The sequence below is a fragment of the Diorhabda sublineata genome, chromosome 3, assembly GCF_026230105.1.
Source record: "Diorhabda sublineata isolate icDioSubl1.1 chromosome 3, icDioSubl1.1, whole genome shotgun sequence".
NCBI classification, from domain to species: Eukaryota; Metazoa; Arthropoda; class Insecta; order Coleoptera; family Chrysomelidae; genus Diorhabda; species Diorhabda sublineata.
The window spans coordinates 35,280,595-35,298,730 of record NC_079476.1 but is presented as its reverse complement, the minus strand read 5'-3'; the positions used below and the strand labels follow the sequence as shown (position 1 = coordinate 35,298,730).

Genomic DNA, 18,136 nt, shown 5'->3' with positions numbered 1-18,136 from the left:
CCCGGAAAAAGGGCACATCTTAATCTTATTATAATACCTTATAATTATCACATACTGAACAAAACAAAATTAACATTTATTGACACAAGATCGTAGTGTCACTAATAATTTGGCACTTGGAAATTTTCGAATGAAAGTATCAATGGGGCGACTTTACAGCGTTAAGTCAAGAAGCGCCACTATTTCTTCTAAAAATCCGTTAATTCTATTGAATTGTTCGCGCTATGCTAATCATTGCTACTTTTTCGTAGTTTGACAAGTATAAAAAATTTTTAGCGTGGTTAAACAGTTTGATATTCATCTGGTGGGTTATCTATTGATTGGTAGGATTATGCAAGGTACCAATGTCAAATTATATTTTGCTAAAGACCGAAATTAGGTCGAAACGTCTATTTAGGGGCAATTTTACAATCTATAGTAAAACTGGAGTTTAAGCTAAAGATTAAACTATGGTTTCTGCTTCTTCTTCTTGTAGTAGGACGAGGTCCTGTCAGGTCTGTCATCTGCCCTCTTGTGACGCCGATGTCCAGCTATCGTACCAGCGTTTTGGGGGCCTACCGATTGGGCGTCTTGTGTCTGGTTTCTGTGTTTTGGCCCATTTGGCAATCCGTTCTGGCGCCATTCGTTCTACATGGTCTCTCCATTGTCGGCGTCTTGCTCTTACCCATCTAACGACATCTTGTACTCCCAGTTCTCTTAAGGTATCTGTGTTGGGTATTCTATCGTGGAGTGTGGTACCCTTTATTGTTCGTAATAAAATCTATTGCTTGAACTGAAGAATAAACAAGATTGCTCTATTTCAGACCAAGGAAAGTTTGCAATTTCTCTAAAGATGAAGTAGTTCTTTTGGTTAAATTTGTGAAGAAATAAAATGAAAAATGTTTGCGATAGAAGCACAACTAATTTAAAAAACGGGTGGGGCAATTAAAAGATTTCTTCTAGGATGAACAACTTTTTGTTTACTCGGTGCGTCCACAATCTTGATAATTTTTTCATCATCATCGTGTTCATCTTGAATCATTTTATCAAAACCCTTTATAATATTGTTTAGATGTAAAATATTCGCAAAAGTTGGATTCGGATCCTCCATTTTATGTTAAACTAAAGTTTGAACTACCCCTAGACCGCCGGTAATGTTTAAACTGTAGTTTGTCGGTAAACGATGTCTATGAAACGTGAAAAACTCGATATCTGAAGTTTAAAGTGACGTTTGAGGTTTATACTTCACTTGTAAAATTGGGCCTCAAGATATCATTAATAATTTAATCCTAAAATCAACTCGTTTCAATGGGAAAATAATATAAAAGGAATAATGGAAGAAGAATGAATAGCCACCTTCACTGAGAGACATCCCTCCCTATATCTAAAGGTGGAAGATGCAACCCCCACTTATTTTATATTACAAGAATTCTGTACAAATTAAAAATGAAAAGAAATATATAACCTAGAACTTCATTCTATCGATACTCAGAAATGTTGTTTTGAAATTCTATATAACTTTTTTATATCGACAAGATATCAAAAATTTGAAAAATAATCGGTAAAGCACCTTTTTTGCCTCTTCATCATCATCATTGTTTAATAAGTGTTTGATTTTCACCAAAAGAGCTCTCGAACTTAAATAATTGTTTCCTCAAACCAAAAAAAGCTGAGTATTCGTGAGAATACACAGACGAACAAATAATGGGGTTTCAATATAATTACTAGTTACGAGGGTTGGGGCGAGAGTCGTAGCAACTTATTTTTTTTTAAGATACCAGTGGTTGGAAAATATGACACAAAAAAATATAGAAAGAAATTATAAAAGTCGTTTAACAATATTTTGAAAAATAATACTTAATCGACCTTTCTACGCAGTTCGCTAGAAATCTGGTAAAAAAAATAAGTATAAAAAGAAGACTTAGGTCGGAAACTTTTCAGACGACTCTCATATACATACAAAACGGCATGGTATTAATTAAATTTGTAGACAATAAATAAGACTGAATGATCGTAACACATTAATTTATTACTGCAGTATACACGGTGCTAAATAATAACAAAATACACAAGTTGACATGACACACTTAAAGTATTCCTCTGCTACTGTTAACACACGCAAGCATTGAATACCATCAGCCACAGCATTTGCCGCATATATAATCGCTCAGCATGTATTCTCCTGTTGCAAATCTTCTAGCACTTAGTGGTTCTTTAATATATCCAATTCGGTGGATGTCCCAATTTTTACGCACGACACGTACCAATTGACTGATTTTACAGACCTCGATACGATACTACTATCAACACAGATCCATCTGTTGTTCTGCATATACACCAAGCTTGCACGCGACACTTATACGTTTATGATGATCCATGACATATTTAGAATAGTTGCTGTTACATATGCCCCAACCCTCGTATTTGTTAAACTTATTTATGAAAAATATAATATACAAAAATGCTATATTTAACACAACGACAATTATCATCTTTATTATATTCGAATAATGATGTTTTTTTTTTCAGTTTTTGCGGAAAATAAGTAATTACACTAAAATACTTAAATAGTCAAAAAAAGTAAAAACGGAAAGCGCAAAACAAATATAATTTAATCACTGAAAAAGTGAATAAACATATAATTATCACATTTTACATCGTTATTATATTAATAGTTTATACAGCGTGTTTATAAAGTAAGGAAACCGATATTTCTGTTTTGAATTAGGATTTTTTCTAATAGATTTGGTATGTCTTCATAAAACAGCGAGCACCGTTACTCCAAAATATTTATATAAAAATGTTTTTGATAATAGAAGAACCTACAAATACAACCGTCAAGACTACATAATTCTAATTATTCTACGGGAACGGAAAATTATTATTAGGAACCAATAACTTATTATTAATCTTATTAATTAATTTAATATTTGCCGGGCTGTTATCAGTATAAGTTTTGACTTTTGTTCAATTTGTTGCTTCTCAAAATATTTGGGTTTCTTGGACTTTTCACTACATTCTATTCCTTTAAAATGTTGCTTACATATTTCTTATAGATTTTGATTTTTTTGTCATATTTTCGCAAAGTGTCTCCCAATTTTCCGTGAGCCGCTTTAACCAAAATTTCCCTCTTCTTTTTTTAACATTTCCTTTGCTTTTCTGCCTGATCCTGTCTTCTTTGAATCGAAATACCTGTGTCAACACGCCGACAGATACCGTAAACTGTTTGTCTCACTATTCCCATTCTTACTAAGAGATAAACGTTCGTTTTTTTAAAAGATTTTCCGTATTTGAAACTAAACTAACAAAGACGTAATGTTTATATTTGGTTTATATTTGACAACTGCCAAATTACGATAAACAATCAATAACATTCTCTACTCTACTTGTTAACTGTCTAAAAATTTATGGATTTTTTGTCCCGACATTCTTAATAAATTTTATATTATAGATAATTTGCTACCAATAAACTGTCCGACTAATAGACTGTATTAACTATTTCTCTAGCCGCCAGGTAGTTTGGCGCAAAATAAGATACTAATTTTTATTGATAATTTCACACCTGATAACATATCGTTTGTCAATCAATTGATAAACATCTCAAACAACGTTTATAATAATTTACAAAATTAAAATAAAAATAATTTTATTTTGGTACAATAAGCTCAACAAATCCATCTATTTTTTTATTTCCTGCTAGTTTACATTGTTAGATATGATGTGTTCCTGAAAAGGCTCAAATACAATGAAACACATCCCTCAATTCTTCAGTAACTAAATAAATTTGGTCCAATAAATTTTATAAGAAAAGGGGTGACGAAAATAAAAAATTGTATTATTTTCAACCACAAAAATATAAATATTTTCTAGTATAGTATAGACCAGAATGAGAAAACGATCAACAACAAACTTAAATAGCTTAATTAGATACAGATACTAAAATAAACTGCATACAAACAACTGATTGAAATACTTTCAATTCAAAAATCTTTGTGCCAAATTACCAATGAACGTCTGTCAACAGTTTTTGCACATAATTAGACATAATTTTTCAGTGTCAAAGCGATGCGACACAACACTGACAACCGACAACGGAAAAAAATCGAATACCGTTTTTAATTTTGTGTTTACTTTATAAAAAAAATAACTCGGTAAAATAAAAACTTTTTCGACTAACCTGCACACTAAACGAACTAAGAACCGTAAACATATAATGCTACGAGTAGATATAATAAACAAGTGAGTTATTATTGGATATTGCCAGCCAACGATTTAGAAATCTAGTGGCCATAGCCAGTCATAAAATGTATTAGCATGGAGCTTGCCAGTGTGTCGATGCCGACGCCGACGGTATGTTTATTTCGTTCAATTTTGCATCGGACCGTGCCAACATTATTTAATCAAAAAGAAAAACAGCTGACGAGTAGTCTACAGTTTGTCCCAATTATAACATTCAGAAAATAGATTTTCAAAATTATTTTAACAATGAAGCAGTAAAAAGTTGTACTGGGCAATTTCTAGACAATTAAATAATATAAAATTTTTAAAAAACACAACTATTATCCTTAAAAAGCATGTCTTATTCATTCGTAGCCTCAACATCTATTCACATACTGTCGAGGACCAAGATATCTGGCAATTGACTGTAATCCCCACATTCTAGATTTTTTAAATGGAGTGGGTTCGATCAGCTGTAAACACTGGGGTCTCCAGAATGTCAGCAAGAAAGGGGGACGCAATAGATCCTTTGGGCCGCAGTGTATACGATACCCCAAATCCATACATACATACATGTCTTATTCATAGAATAATAGTAGATTCACATCTATTAATAAATGATGAAGCAAAAAAATAATCCAAATAAAAACTACTTTTCATTATGGTCTGATAAAAATTTAAATTTGAATCCAAGAATCTCCTTGGCAAAAAGCATTTTTGTAAAAAATTGAATGCATTAATTCCCTCTTCATACAAATTTCAAATCACTGCCAAAGTTCACTACAGTTGTGCGCCAGTTCTTAAACAGAACTGTTCAAATTCGATGGATCAATAGAACGAGACACACCTTTAGGCCCCACAATTTCACACCATTAGACTTTTTTTTACGAGGTTATACGAAATCCGAAGTTTATACTATCAAAGTTCACTAGAGCTGTGCGTCAGTTCTTAAACAGAACTGTTCAAATCGATGGATGAAGATTTCACACTTTGTCAATGGGGTTAAAAGGCATTGCAGTCCATTCAAGTCCAAGTCCATTCTAGCTTGCTTAAAGATCTTATCTGAATACAAATCAAACAGAAGTGGTGAGAGTATGCAACCTTCTCTGACTCCTCTTAACATTTTGCATTCTTCTGTCGATTTTCCGTTAATTCGAACGCTCGCTCTTTGGCGCCAATATAATTTTTCGATAATTCTTACGTCGGAACTATCAACTCCGATCGAATGCCATTACGTAATCGATAAAGACTGCGAATACATCTTTCCGTTGGTCCCGGCATTTTTGTAGTGATGTACTCAGTACAAAAAGTGCTTCTCGTGTTTCCAACCCGTTTCTTAATATTTTTATAGAGTAACTCATAAGATTTATTAGTCTATAGTCGCTGCAGTGCTTTGGGCGTTGTTTTTTTTGACAAAGTTATGAATTCGGATTTTAGCCAGTCTTCTGGAATTTCAGTGGTTGAATGAACATGAAGAGTTTGACTAATATTCCTATGTTTTCTTCATTTATAAGCTTTAGCATCTCTGTTGGAATGTTGTCAGGTACAACACTGCTGACATTAGAATTTCTGGAGCTTCGCCTTCATCAAATGTCATTTTTTCTTCTGATCCAAAGACATTATACATTATACCTTCATCACCCAAATTAATAATCACCAATCTTTCTTGTGAGATATGATGACATGAATTGAATGATCAAATTGGTTTCGTATATTATTTTCTTGATTGTGACATAAAGACAATCAATTTCTTTATTCTAAGAATTACATATTTTATTTATACGTCAATTTTTTAGATACAGTACGCAATTATCTACATAACGAAAACGGTATGAAATAAATTTGATAATGACAGTTGCAGTTACAAAATTGTGCGATATATGAATTTATATGTAAGCTCCTATAGCCGAGTTATAAATTTGTTTGTATATTTCATCATCAAGATACGATGAAGTCGGTGTTAATCCCAAAGCATTCAAAAGTTAAATCGAAGCATCAAAAATTATTTTCACTATAATAAAACTTATACGACTAGTGGATACAACGGAACTGAACGGAATAAACAAATCCCTTTGACGAAATACATATTTGATCATTGATATTTATCAAGAAATGCATTAAAATTCTACAAACAAGAGAATGTTTGATAGGATAAGCATCTTGTCTAAACTAGATGACGAAATCCGTATTCTCACCAACATTTTTTCAACAGACACTAAAAAGGAGAACGAATTTTTATATCACGAATATAACGCGTTGACGCCGAATTAACACCGAATAATACTGAAGATCAAATAGTTAGTTTTATCATTATGATAACCAGAACGAATAAATTTATAACAAAAATGACGAGATTAAACAACGTCAGTTAAAAATAAACTGGTGATTACTCTATTAATTATTGTTACATTAACACATGATTAGTACGTGTGATTATACACATAAAATCTACTAAATCAATAAGAAAAATATTTATTTTTCGTACGAAGTAACCCTAATATCATTAATTAGGCGATATATGATATTACACCGGTATACAGTGGGCCCGATGATATCAAAACGTGGTCAAAAGTTTTTATTTAGTTTGTCGAAATTTATTGAAATAACAATAATTTATTATTATTTGTGTGCGTGTTTTTTTTAATTAACTATCGTCGCTAATACAAATATCCAGGGTCGGATTAAGCTAGTGGCCTGGGGGGGCTATAGCCCCGGGCCAAAGGTCCAAGAGGGCCCCATCATTTGGAAATCTTCTGTATTTTTTGATGTGTTGATACCACAAATCTAACGTATTGATATTATTTTATGAATTTTTCCGGGTTTTCGAATTCCTTAAGGGGGCCCCGTCATTATTTTAGCCCCGGGCCTTATAAATCTTAATCCGGCCCTGCAAATATCTTCTTTCGAGGAGAACATATTTGATTCAATGATTTGATTAGTACTAAAATACTAAAAAGATCTGCACATTAGTGAAGTGCGTTGATGTTTTTGCGTGTGTGAAGTTAGCGTCTCATAGTTTGAAAGGAGTTTTTATAGTGTCCAGCATAGTTCTAGAGTTCCTGATACTTTTCATCGATAGTTCTGCAGTATTAAATACAAAAAACGGCATTTTTAAAATTGAGACGCTAACAACAGGAAGTTTGCGTCTCATTATAGGGAAACTGAAATATCAAAAAGGAATGGTTCGTCAACGAATAGTTGTAAAGTTCTGGTTAGTTAACATCGAAAAATTCTCTAAAGTCATGAATCAACCCCCATGAAATGATTTCTACTAACAAAAAAGAGAATTAGTAATGAAAAACTACGATGATCATAAAAGCTTTTGGGTTTCATCAAACTAAAGTCAATATTTTGATGGTAAAAATCCCTTAAACCGGCTACAGAGAAAAAAAACCGTGGAATTCACCGAAAAGTATCCAAAGAACTGATGCAAACAAATGGAACTGAACAATAATGAGACAATGAACAATGATTTTATCATTGCTTCTTGATAAAAAAATACTGTACAAGTTCAGCAATGGCTTCAAATGTGTTCTGCTCCATCGAAAAGAAAAATTTTGATATTGACACCAATGATATTAGTTCGACCATTCTTATAATAATAATGGTCAAGCTCCTCTAAATATTCATTAATAATAATTCGAGATAGCTAAATTATTTCAAGCCCTTGTTGAAGAACTTTGTAAGTATGAATTCAAAATGCCACTTGTGTAAAAATATAATATTATCAAACGAATTAATTAAAGCAAATTCATTAATATATTGTAGGGAACATAAAAAAATGTTTTATTTGCGCCTTCAGCAAAATTCTGTGATATTTTTAAAAGTTTTTCTGATAAAATTTTCGAAAGATTGCCATATTTTGAAGGGCAAAGATCAAAAATACAAAGACTATGATGTTGTGATGAATTTGGCATATGTTAAATATAGGGAAAGCTGCAAGAAAGACAACGGTAATCATTAATTAACCATGGTTATAAAATCAGTCTTTTATATACCATTGTATGTACCATGTACAAACAGAAACATTTTTTAAACACTGCAACATCTCACTGTTGACAGTCCTAAGCCTGCTAAAGTGCGAAGGAAAATTTTTGTTTGTGGATATAGTTATAAAATGTCAAAAACAAAATAAAAATTATAATAATCATCCTGTGTTTCAATATTCCATCTACCTATATCATATATAAACCATTTAATTGTGAAATTTAGGTGGTCGGCCCTGGTTGTCACATAAATTGTAAATGAAACCAAAATATTTTACAAAATACTTCATGTAAACAGCATTTTAATTTCAGGTATTTATATTTTCTTGTAAACAACAATATTTGAATTTGAAATGTTATACTTTTGTTTCATTCACAATTTGATGCGACAACTAGCTTCGAGCATTTAAAATTACTTGAGTTATTTTTAAATTTCCCGCGAAATTAGCATGGATATGAACCTTAGATCAAATCTTTGATTATAGAAATCTTTTTTCTTGGTACTAAACCAATTTGAGAGATGTCGCTAGGATCCAACTATCGAGTATATAATCTTAGTTTACAAACTTGACACTGCAGAAACAAAAGTTAGATGCGAAGTGGTGTGTACATGAGAAAGGGGACGTTTCAGGTATAATTTATAACATCCCGTTAAAGATCCATAGAACATAGAGCATAATTAGCAAGTGCCTCACTGCATGGTTGAAAGTACCTCACTGGATAGGTACATTCAGCCATTTCTTGTAAATTTTGCAAATTGAGGGATGGCTGAAAGTTATATTCCAAACAAATGTTATATATCAATTGTTTATTATCAAGTATCGAAAATACGCATTTGGGTAAAAGATACTCATTTTCACGAGGAAATTAAAGAGCTTATTCCAACTAATTAATTTTTTTAATCAAAATAGCATATTGAGAACAAAATTATATCCATTTTAAGTTAAGTCTGAGTTGTTTAAGTTTCCTCAAAATTCAAATTAAAATTGTGTCGCTAAGTTGGAAATTCCCTCACAAAAAAACAAACAAACAACGAAGCAAATTGAAGAAAAGAATATAATGATCACAGTACTCTGAATTAAGAAACAATAAACGGAATAAAAAAATTTTTTTAGTAACTAAATGTACTAAAGTTAGAGTAATAGGCTGTCTACTAAATTAAACTATGAACTTGATGAAAAAAATATACTTACCCAAATCGGAGAAATTGACTTTTTCAAGAAACGGATCTACCACTGGTAACTGCAACAAATTATATTTGATATAAATTTCGTCTCAAAATTCCCATGAAAGCAGTACAAAAATCGAAAACTGCTTTACAAATTCGCATTGTTGACGAAACGCTGAAGTGGGTTTTTATTGTTAACAAACGTTAAAAATACTCCATATACTGACAGATAATAGGCGGGGAATCAAAAAAATTTTATTCAAATAAATAGAACATAAGTATAGAAATAAATTAAGCTCGGTATGCGTGGATTGCCGAAACAATGTAAACAATATTATAAAAAAAATGGAAAAATGTTCTACCGTCATCACGGATATTAATTTTTTTAATGTATTCGACAGTAAAGTTTATTCGCTTTTAGAAAAAAATCGCGCAAACTAGTTTTTTGCCGCAACTTTTTTCATTTTATTCATTTTTATGTAATTTTTCAAAATCTTGGTATGTGCGCTCAAAAACTGCCGGAAAAATCCCGCATACCACCTTGAATTGCATGAACTATATTAGCATCTACTCCAAAATGTACGATCGATGTTCAATACATTTATTTTGGAGTAAAATGCTTTTTGTCGAATTACCGTTGATATATAATTATTATGATCTCGTATATTACTTCAATAATAATAATAATGTAAATTACTTTTGCTTATTAATGTTTTTTTACATACATAACATAGTTTAGTGCACAGTACCGTATATTCTCGATGATTTCTATGTACATATTTATTACTTTTCTCTAGTTTAGGTAAGGTTGTCTTTTTTGCATTTTAGAAGGTAGAAGCTATTCTGTTCCTTCAGTCTGCTTCTCCTAGAAGCTATTTTGTTCCTTCAGTCTGCTTCTCCTTCAAGTGTCGAATATTTCTTTTTCTATTTTGCATCTTTATATTTTTGAATATTATATTTGTTTTTATCACGTTATTATATACGTTATCACGAAGAGACCGATACCGAGAATTTTCTTCCGCTTAAAAAAATGTTCAGTTCACCAAAAATTTCTCATTAAATATGAAGATACTGACGTGTTTATCATTTGTGTCGTAAATATTCACAAATTCGAAAACCAAAAAAAAATGGATAACAAATAAATTAGGTAAAGAAATTAATTATGTAAGTTGTACAGATCTTGCACGAGAATTAGGTCCATCACTCTGTCGAGCTTTTTCGGGCTTCCATGCCTTCACAGGTTCTAATTATACAACAGTTTTTGTTCGCTAAGGAAAAATCAAACCATTCAACATTTTAATTCAGAATGAAGAATACCAGAATATGTTTGAACATTTGACGGATCCAGTAGACATCAATGACGAAGAGAAAACAGATTTTATGCAAAGATTTACCAACGAAATATATAATGTAGACAAAAATAATGTTGATAGTGCAAGATTTGAATTATTCTTCAAATTTTTTTCAAGCACCAGTGACAAAGAAGAAATTTACAAAGGTCTTAAAAATGTCAATTCTAGCAATATTCCGACATGCTAAAAAACCTAAATCTCAAAAAGTTTTACGCGCCATATTTATAATTTCAATGTGGCAAAATGCGACTGTACTAATTTTTATTTCATATGAACCAACTGAATGTGGATGGCAACTGAATCAAGAAAATAAGTTGGAACCATTGTGGTATAGAGGCCTAGCCGCACTTTCAAAAGTTGAAGAAATTCTCAGTGGCCAATTAAATGAAGAAGAAAGTGAAGAATCAGAAAATGAAAACCGTTGAGATATAGATGAAATTGATTTCGATGATTATCAATAAATAAACTAAGTTTGAGAATAAATTCCTGTCAATTATTTCAATATTATTTTATTGTTTCAATTATCTAAAATAAAAATTCTCCTATTATTCCTCATATTCTTTTAAATCTAAGTAAAGAAAAATACATCTTTATTTATGCACTTCAAGATGGTTTGCGGGATTTTTCCAATTTTTTTTTGAACGCGCATACCAAGATAGTTTTAAAAATTACATAAAAATAAATATAATAAATAATAAATATTATGGAGAAACTTTAGCCCTCATCCCACACTTCAAATAGGTATGCCAGACCCTTCCGGCAAAAAAATTGGTGTGCGTGATTTTTTTCTACAAATATTTATTTAAATAAAAAATTTTTGATTCCGCTATGACGGGACTTTCAATTTTACCGGCTCCTGGACTACAACGTTAAAAGAGTTCCCGTCCTAAAAAAGCTCTCGCTCTGGTTATACATTATTTTTTTTCTTAAAATTTCTCTAGGTTGTCGATCTACTTATTGCTGTCTATTCTACACAGATGTCTAAACCCTCTAAGCCCGTGTTTCCCAGCGTGGGGCCCACACGCTACAGGGGAAAATTCAAAAATGAGCTCGACTTGAGTTTATCCCTTTTGCTCTGGGCCATTTGAATACAATGCCAGATTTCGGTGGCAAAATTGGAAGAAAAAAACAAATTCTCAAATAATTCGTTTGATAAATATCGAACTGGATTTTTGGTGTCAGTCAACTTCTCTAGAGACCTCAGAATCAAAGAACTTCAATCAATGAAGGAGATAAGCTGAGGCGACTCGTAATGAATCTGTGGTCCGATTATGCCTAGCAAAAAAGCACGCAGCGAATATCAATGAATTTATTTGTTACATCAAATATCGTTGTTTAAATTCTAACACCCAGTATTTCAAAAAATTAAAAGAGAACAAAAAATCATAATACAAAATTGTTTTTTCTTGATAATTTATGAACATAGATCAATTACAAAATTTTTGTATCAGTTGTTTAGACGTGCATCTTTCATTTCTCTATCTAATGACATCCAATAAGGCATTTTTTTAGATTTACGCAATGTTGGAACTTACGCGATGCAGAATCAAGAGAAACTCGCAGAAATACAAAATTATGAGTCAGTTAAAATTTTATTCAATATAAAAGGTTATAAAAGCGATGATATGGCTTTGTGAGGAAACAGAAAACAATTTCCTTGGGGTTTCTTCCTAAAACCTCTCATTTAAATTTCTAAATTGAATTATTCAAGTTTTTAATATAAAAAATTATGTATATGTTACATAGGGGGGCAAAAGAATACGGGCTTGGGTGGGGCATGGCACAAAAAAGATTGGGAAACACTGCACAATTGTTTCAAGTGTCAAGTTCTATGTTCAAGTCTTCTCTTTTTAAATCTTTACGTATTAAATCCTTTTTGCTTGCTTTTGAATGAGTACCTAGATTTTAATACTATCTATAAATAGTGGTCGAATTATTTAAGTATTTAATGTTATTAAATTTCTTCCTAGAAAATTTTTGTTGAAAGTTAAATTTGATTCCCTTGCGGATTCCTTAATTCCCCTCTGCTTATTCATCTGTAAATCCACGCCTAAATGTTTGAACTCTTCACTTATTTTAACTCTTTTTCAACTTTGAGGTATTCTTTTTACCCCCTACCAATATTTTTGTCTTCATCATGTTCATTAATTTTAATACCTGTTTAAATGTTAATGTTATGATTCCTCTTCAATGTTTTGAAATCGTCGGCAAAAGCACTTTCAGAGATTACAAACATTTCCATATTTCTGAATCTTATTTATATCTTCTTCCAATATATTATCTATTATCATTATCAATAGCATCATAGTCCCCCATGTGTCTTATTCCTTCTTTTGTCGTGATATCCTCGGATTTGACATTGTATTTCCTCCCCTGGTTCGTCGTTAATATTTTTTTCTTAATTTGACTAAAATTTCTTTGCGTGTACCTTGGCTCTCTTTCTTTCAGTTCCCGCCCCGGTCTAGAACGTTCATTCTTGTCTTGGTATCCGTGATAGATGGAGCTTCCATTTGGTTCTGACGCCAGGTGCCAATTTCGATCTGTAATCCGTATTTTTTGTGCATAAAACGAACCTTCGTTAGATATTCATTCCCGTGGGAGATGACGGACTTACAGACGACCATAACGAACAATGTCTGACCGGTCATCGTTTTCGGATGAAGTGATTGCAAAGTGAAAGAGGAAATGCTGAAAGATCGAAGCGATATGATCCCTCAGCCCTGTTTTCCCAACATGTGGAGAGACCGCTTAGGATATACCTAGGTTTGTGCAAAATGGGTCTAGAATTAATGAAACAATTAGGAGAAACGCATTTCACAACCTATCAAGAGCTGAAATAAGAAGCTTTAAGCTTTGCGACGCGATGGCAGACTTCTGCGAATCAAGCATAAAGAAGACATATTTTATGGACAATCCACGTACAAGAGATTGTTGATTAAGTCCTCTAGATATCAAACTTACAATTTGCAATAGGGAAAGGTTTCCATTGACAGTATGAATAGAGGGATTGAAAGTATTGAAAGGAAACTTACCCCTCTGGAATCTCTGAATAATATCGCTGCGTGGTATGGATCTACGAAAGCATCGGATGCTCTGTGTATATTCGGAATTGGTCCAATTGATTGTCTGCGTCGTTCGGGATCGAGAGATTTTTGACGTAAGTGAGCACCTGCAATAAAAAAAATTATTAAAAATAGTTTTGCTATAAAACATTATTCATATTTTTTTTGTTTGTTTATATTTTGAATGTTACTATTTATTACGAATACTCTCAAGTGGAGTGGTTTCATCTTATCAGTCCTAAATAATAACGAGAGTTTATTGATCTAGACTGATTAAATTCGGTGATAAAATGGAACACAATTACATATAAAATGTTTTATTGTATAATAATATAATTACAATTTCACTCTGGAAAACAACAAATTTCATAGCTGAAATTATTTATTTCTTCTTTTTATTCCCATATTATTATCAATAATCGGATGCAAATTTTGCATGCTAGCTTACTTCTGATAACAATATATGAATCAATTGAAAAATCCACTTTATTTAATTAACTAGTCAATTAGTAGGAAATGATTTTAAATTTCATATGGAAAATATTGTTGATCATAATTTGATGTTTTTAATGGTCGAAAGTTTAGCTTTACGGATTAGACCGCTTGAATTTTTATAAAAATTTGAGTTCTGCGAAATGAAATTACCAAAGGCCGGTGTCTTTTCAAAAACCCATATTTCGTCTTGAGCCTTTTGACGTCACTAGGCAAACTGTGAGGCTTGTCCAAGTATTTGAACATCGTCCGTGTGAATGCTGGACACTCACAGATGACGTGGTCTGCATTTTAGGAAGAGGAAGATCATGCAACAGAGGCATTCTGGGTCGTCCGTGATGCCCATAATGTGGAGTTGAAAACAAACATTGATTTGTCTTTAGACGCTGTCTTTTTCAAAAATGAATCATTATTTCTCGCTAGAGACCGTCTTTTAAGAACCGTCACTAGTTTTTGAAGAATAAAAAAACCATCTTTTGCAGAAGAGACTTTCTTTTTCAAAAAGAAACAGTAATTTTTCACTAGACTGCTTTTTTACAAACAAACCGTGCTTTTACTTTATGAACTTCATTAATCTAGACCTAACACACTCATTTTCATATATTTTGGCGGTTACAGAATTCTTAGAAGGACAAAAGTATGCTGAAGAACGACAATGCTAACAATTTCGAGCTAAAGTTTTTGTGTTTTTTGAAATCTGAATTTACTTCATCGCCTTTATCATAAGTAAAATATGTCTTGTCGTCGATGATGATTTCCTAACGCGGCGAAAGCTCGTTGTCACTGAGACTTCTAAGTTTTGATTGTTGTTCCGTTTTTTGCATCTCAGAATATTTAGGTGTCTATTTTCTTGGTTTTCGAACTACATTCTGTTCCTTTAGAATGTTGCTTACATATTTTTTTATCGATTTTGATTTTTGTGCCCAATTTTCGCTGACTGACTTTAAAGTTTCCGTGATCCGCTTCAACTAAAGTTTCCCTCTTCTTTTTTAACATTTCTTTCGCTTTTCTGTCTGATCCTGACTTCCTTGAATCGAAATACTCTGGCTATTCCCATTCTTCAGATCTTGATTTTGTTCATAAAACTTGGCAATTATTTTACCTTCGTTTTTTTTTTTCATACTTAAAACTAAACTTCTAATAGAGTCGCGATGTTTATGTACCGATTTTTGTCTTTACACCGTTTTTCGCCCACTTTTTTGGTTGTTATGACGAATTTTCATTTTTTTTCTTCTATTACCAATTTCTGACTTCATATATACCAACCTGGGTTTCAATTTTTATTGCAGTTCTAAAACTTTATGAAGTATGGTTTTTAAAAGGTTTTTCTATAATATACTGTTGTTATTTGGGGCATATATTTTTTTTGAAACAAATAATTTTAAAATGGGAAATAAGGAAATGCAAAAAACTTGGTTTTTGATGTTAAAGACGTCAAGATACCTCTTATTGAAAAAATACAAAAACCGATGTGTTTTGATGCATAAATTTTTTCCAAAACCAATGAAAAAGGTAGTTTTAATAACATTTTATTATTTATTTTTAAAGTCGTATGTCTTTTTTGGTGAAGGAGCTGTTACCGGTACTTGTTTGGGTACTTAACAACTACGGCTCTTTCCTCAGTTGAAATTAAATTGAATTGCTCTTTCTTTCAGTGTACTATCTCCTATAATAAATGTTATGAAGCGTTGAATTCCGTTATACATTTTGGTATACTAGAAACATTTTTCATTGTATCCTGCTAGCACGTATGAAATTCTTCTAAAAATATATTTAAGTGACTGCAAGATAATATAAATTTTACATTAACGATTCGGATTTATTTTAAAAAGTATCCCAAACAATAAATTTTCTCCAATAGATAACTAATTTTATTTATTACATATTAAACAAATAGAGAAACTTATTTTCAATAGTATTTACGCATTTCGTTATCGTCTTTTCTGATTCTAGAATAGGGTGTCTAGTAAAATTTCAAAATCAAATTACCGTCTTTCTCCCGGTTTTTTCAGGTTTGATTTTCACATTTTCCCGGTAGAAATTTTTATGATAATGAATATTTATTTTAGAAGATACAAGTATAATGAAAATAAACAAATTTTTGCTCCACCGCTACAAGCTGTTTTTGACAGTCGTCAAGGATTTATTTGTTTCCAGTTTTTTCTCTCTTTCCTCACTTCTCATCAGATTTCTTTCTTTTTTCCTTTCCTATTGCGCCATATCTTGAGTATCATATATTTAGAAATATCTACATTTTTTAGTCCACAAATAGAGAATCGTATACTAATCTTTTGCCTATAAGAGTTTCTTCTTTCAAATTTGCAACCAAAATTTCTTTATTGACAAAAGATCCTTTCTAGGATTTTGCATTTCCGTCAGAAATTATTAGAAGATGTTAGATTCTTTCCATTCAGAAATCATCTATTCTATCACATCTAGAAAAGTTACTCATCTCATCTAGAGTGACCTGATTCCAACGTAGAGGCGTTACATCTGTTTGCAGTCAAGAAAATGTCAAATGCCTCAGCCATCAGTTGCACGAATTGTTCCGAATCGTTCCAGATATCAAGAAAACTTAGTACTTTTGTTAATTTGAATGCTAAGGGGCATTTTTCCAAAAGTGTGGTACATCAAACAGTTTTTACAATCCTGGCGAAAGATCAACATAACCTTATCTTTGACCCCAATACATTTTTTCAAAGCCGCTCTTGAGGCATACCCTGAATCGATATCATCGACTTCTTTTTTTGAAAATGTCTATTTATTTTATCGATAGGAGTACTTTGAAGAATTTCGCCACCAACGAACCGCCACATCGAGTTATTCAGAACCAAAATCTGGTCTTCATAAAGAATGGGAGTTAGGAGCCAATCACTTTGAAAATTTTCAAGTAATGGCTTTAGTTCTTCGGACAAGTGCTAAAATAATGTTGGTTCAGTCAATAAATAATAGTTTATTATTTATATGAGTGTAATTACGAGGGAGGTTCAATTGGTTGTTTCGATTGGATGATGCGATTTTCGAAATCAGTCGGAAGTTTTTTGAGCTATACCAACAGCAATTCGCTATGCCTGGTTGGCTAACTTAAAATTACTGAAAATTTATTAGAAAATTCCCGTCGAATCCCCGGGTTTTCTTGGCACTGCGAAATTTCCATCTTATTCCAGGTTTTTAAGGCTTTTAGACAAACGTATCACAAAAGTTGTATCACAAGAAACAATCGTTTTTTTTTCTACCTGCACAATTGAGTACTTTTACAGCATTTAAAATATAAGTTAATGAAAACAACTCGATCCTTGATAACGATAAAACTGATATTGAAGTCACAAGTTGAAATTAATCTATGCATAAAATATTTTTTGAGAAGATAACAATTTTTCAGAAAAAAATTTACCTGAATAAGTCCTTAAGCGTTGTCTGGGCATAAAAGCGGGGGTGTTCATTTTAATTTTTTCAAACTACTTATTTATATAAACACGTTGTATATTACTCGTTTTTTCATATATACTAAAATACAATCCGTAATATTGCTATTGCTCAACAACGATCAGTATATTATAGATAACGAAGTGATAAATGATACATATGTAAAATAAGAGTACTATTTATTTGCTACAAGATAAACCATGTTACTAGCTCGTCTCAACTATTGTACGTGTCACATTAGTCAGAATTTTAAATTAGAACCAATAAATTAGTCGTTTCACACCTATTCCACAATAACACGACTCTTTTCATCTATTCAATTTATCTAATAATACGAGAGCTGTTCAGAAAGTAGGGAACATTTTGGAATAAAAAAATTAGAGTGAGTCATATATGTTTGCACTTTTGGAAATGGCCTAGCTTAGGAAACGCGCGAGGGAACGGTTGGGGTTA

At 31.9% G+C, this 18,136-nt stretch overlaps 1 protein-coding gene across 6 annotated transcripts in view; it reads right to left on the bottom strand.

Moving 5' to 3' along the window:
- The window catches only part of LOC130441914 (uncharacterized), a 125,674-nt gene that overhangs the window by 21,520 nt on the left and 86,018 nt on the right, over positions 1-18,136 (bottom strand). For all 6 annotated transcript variants that reach the window (XM_056775788.1, XM_056775792.1, XM_056775787.1 and 3 more), the window contains exons 10-11: positions 13,736-13,872; positions 9,377-9,425 (exon numbers count right to left, since the gene is read on the bottom strand). In XM_056775788.1, the coding sequence (XP_056631766.1) occupies positions 9,377-9,425; positions 13,736-13,872 (186 nt within the window). The remainder of the gene's footprint in view (positions 1-9,376; positions 9,426-13,735; positions 13,873-18,136) is intronic.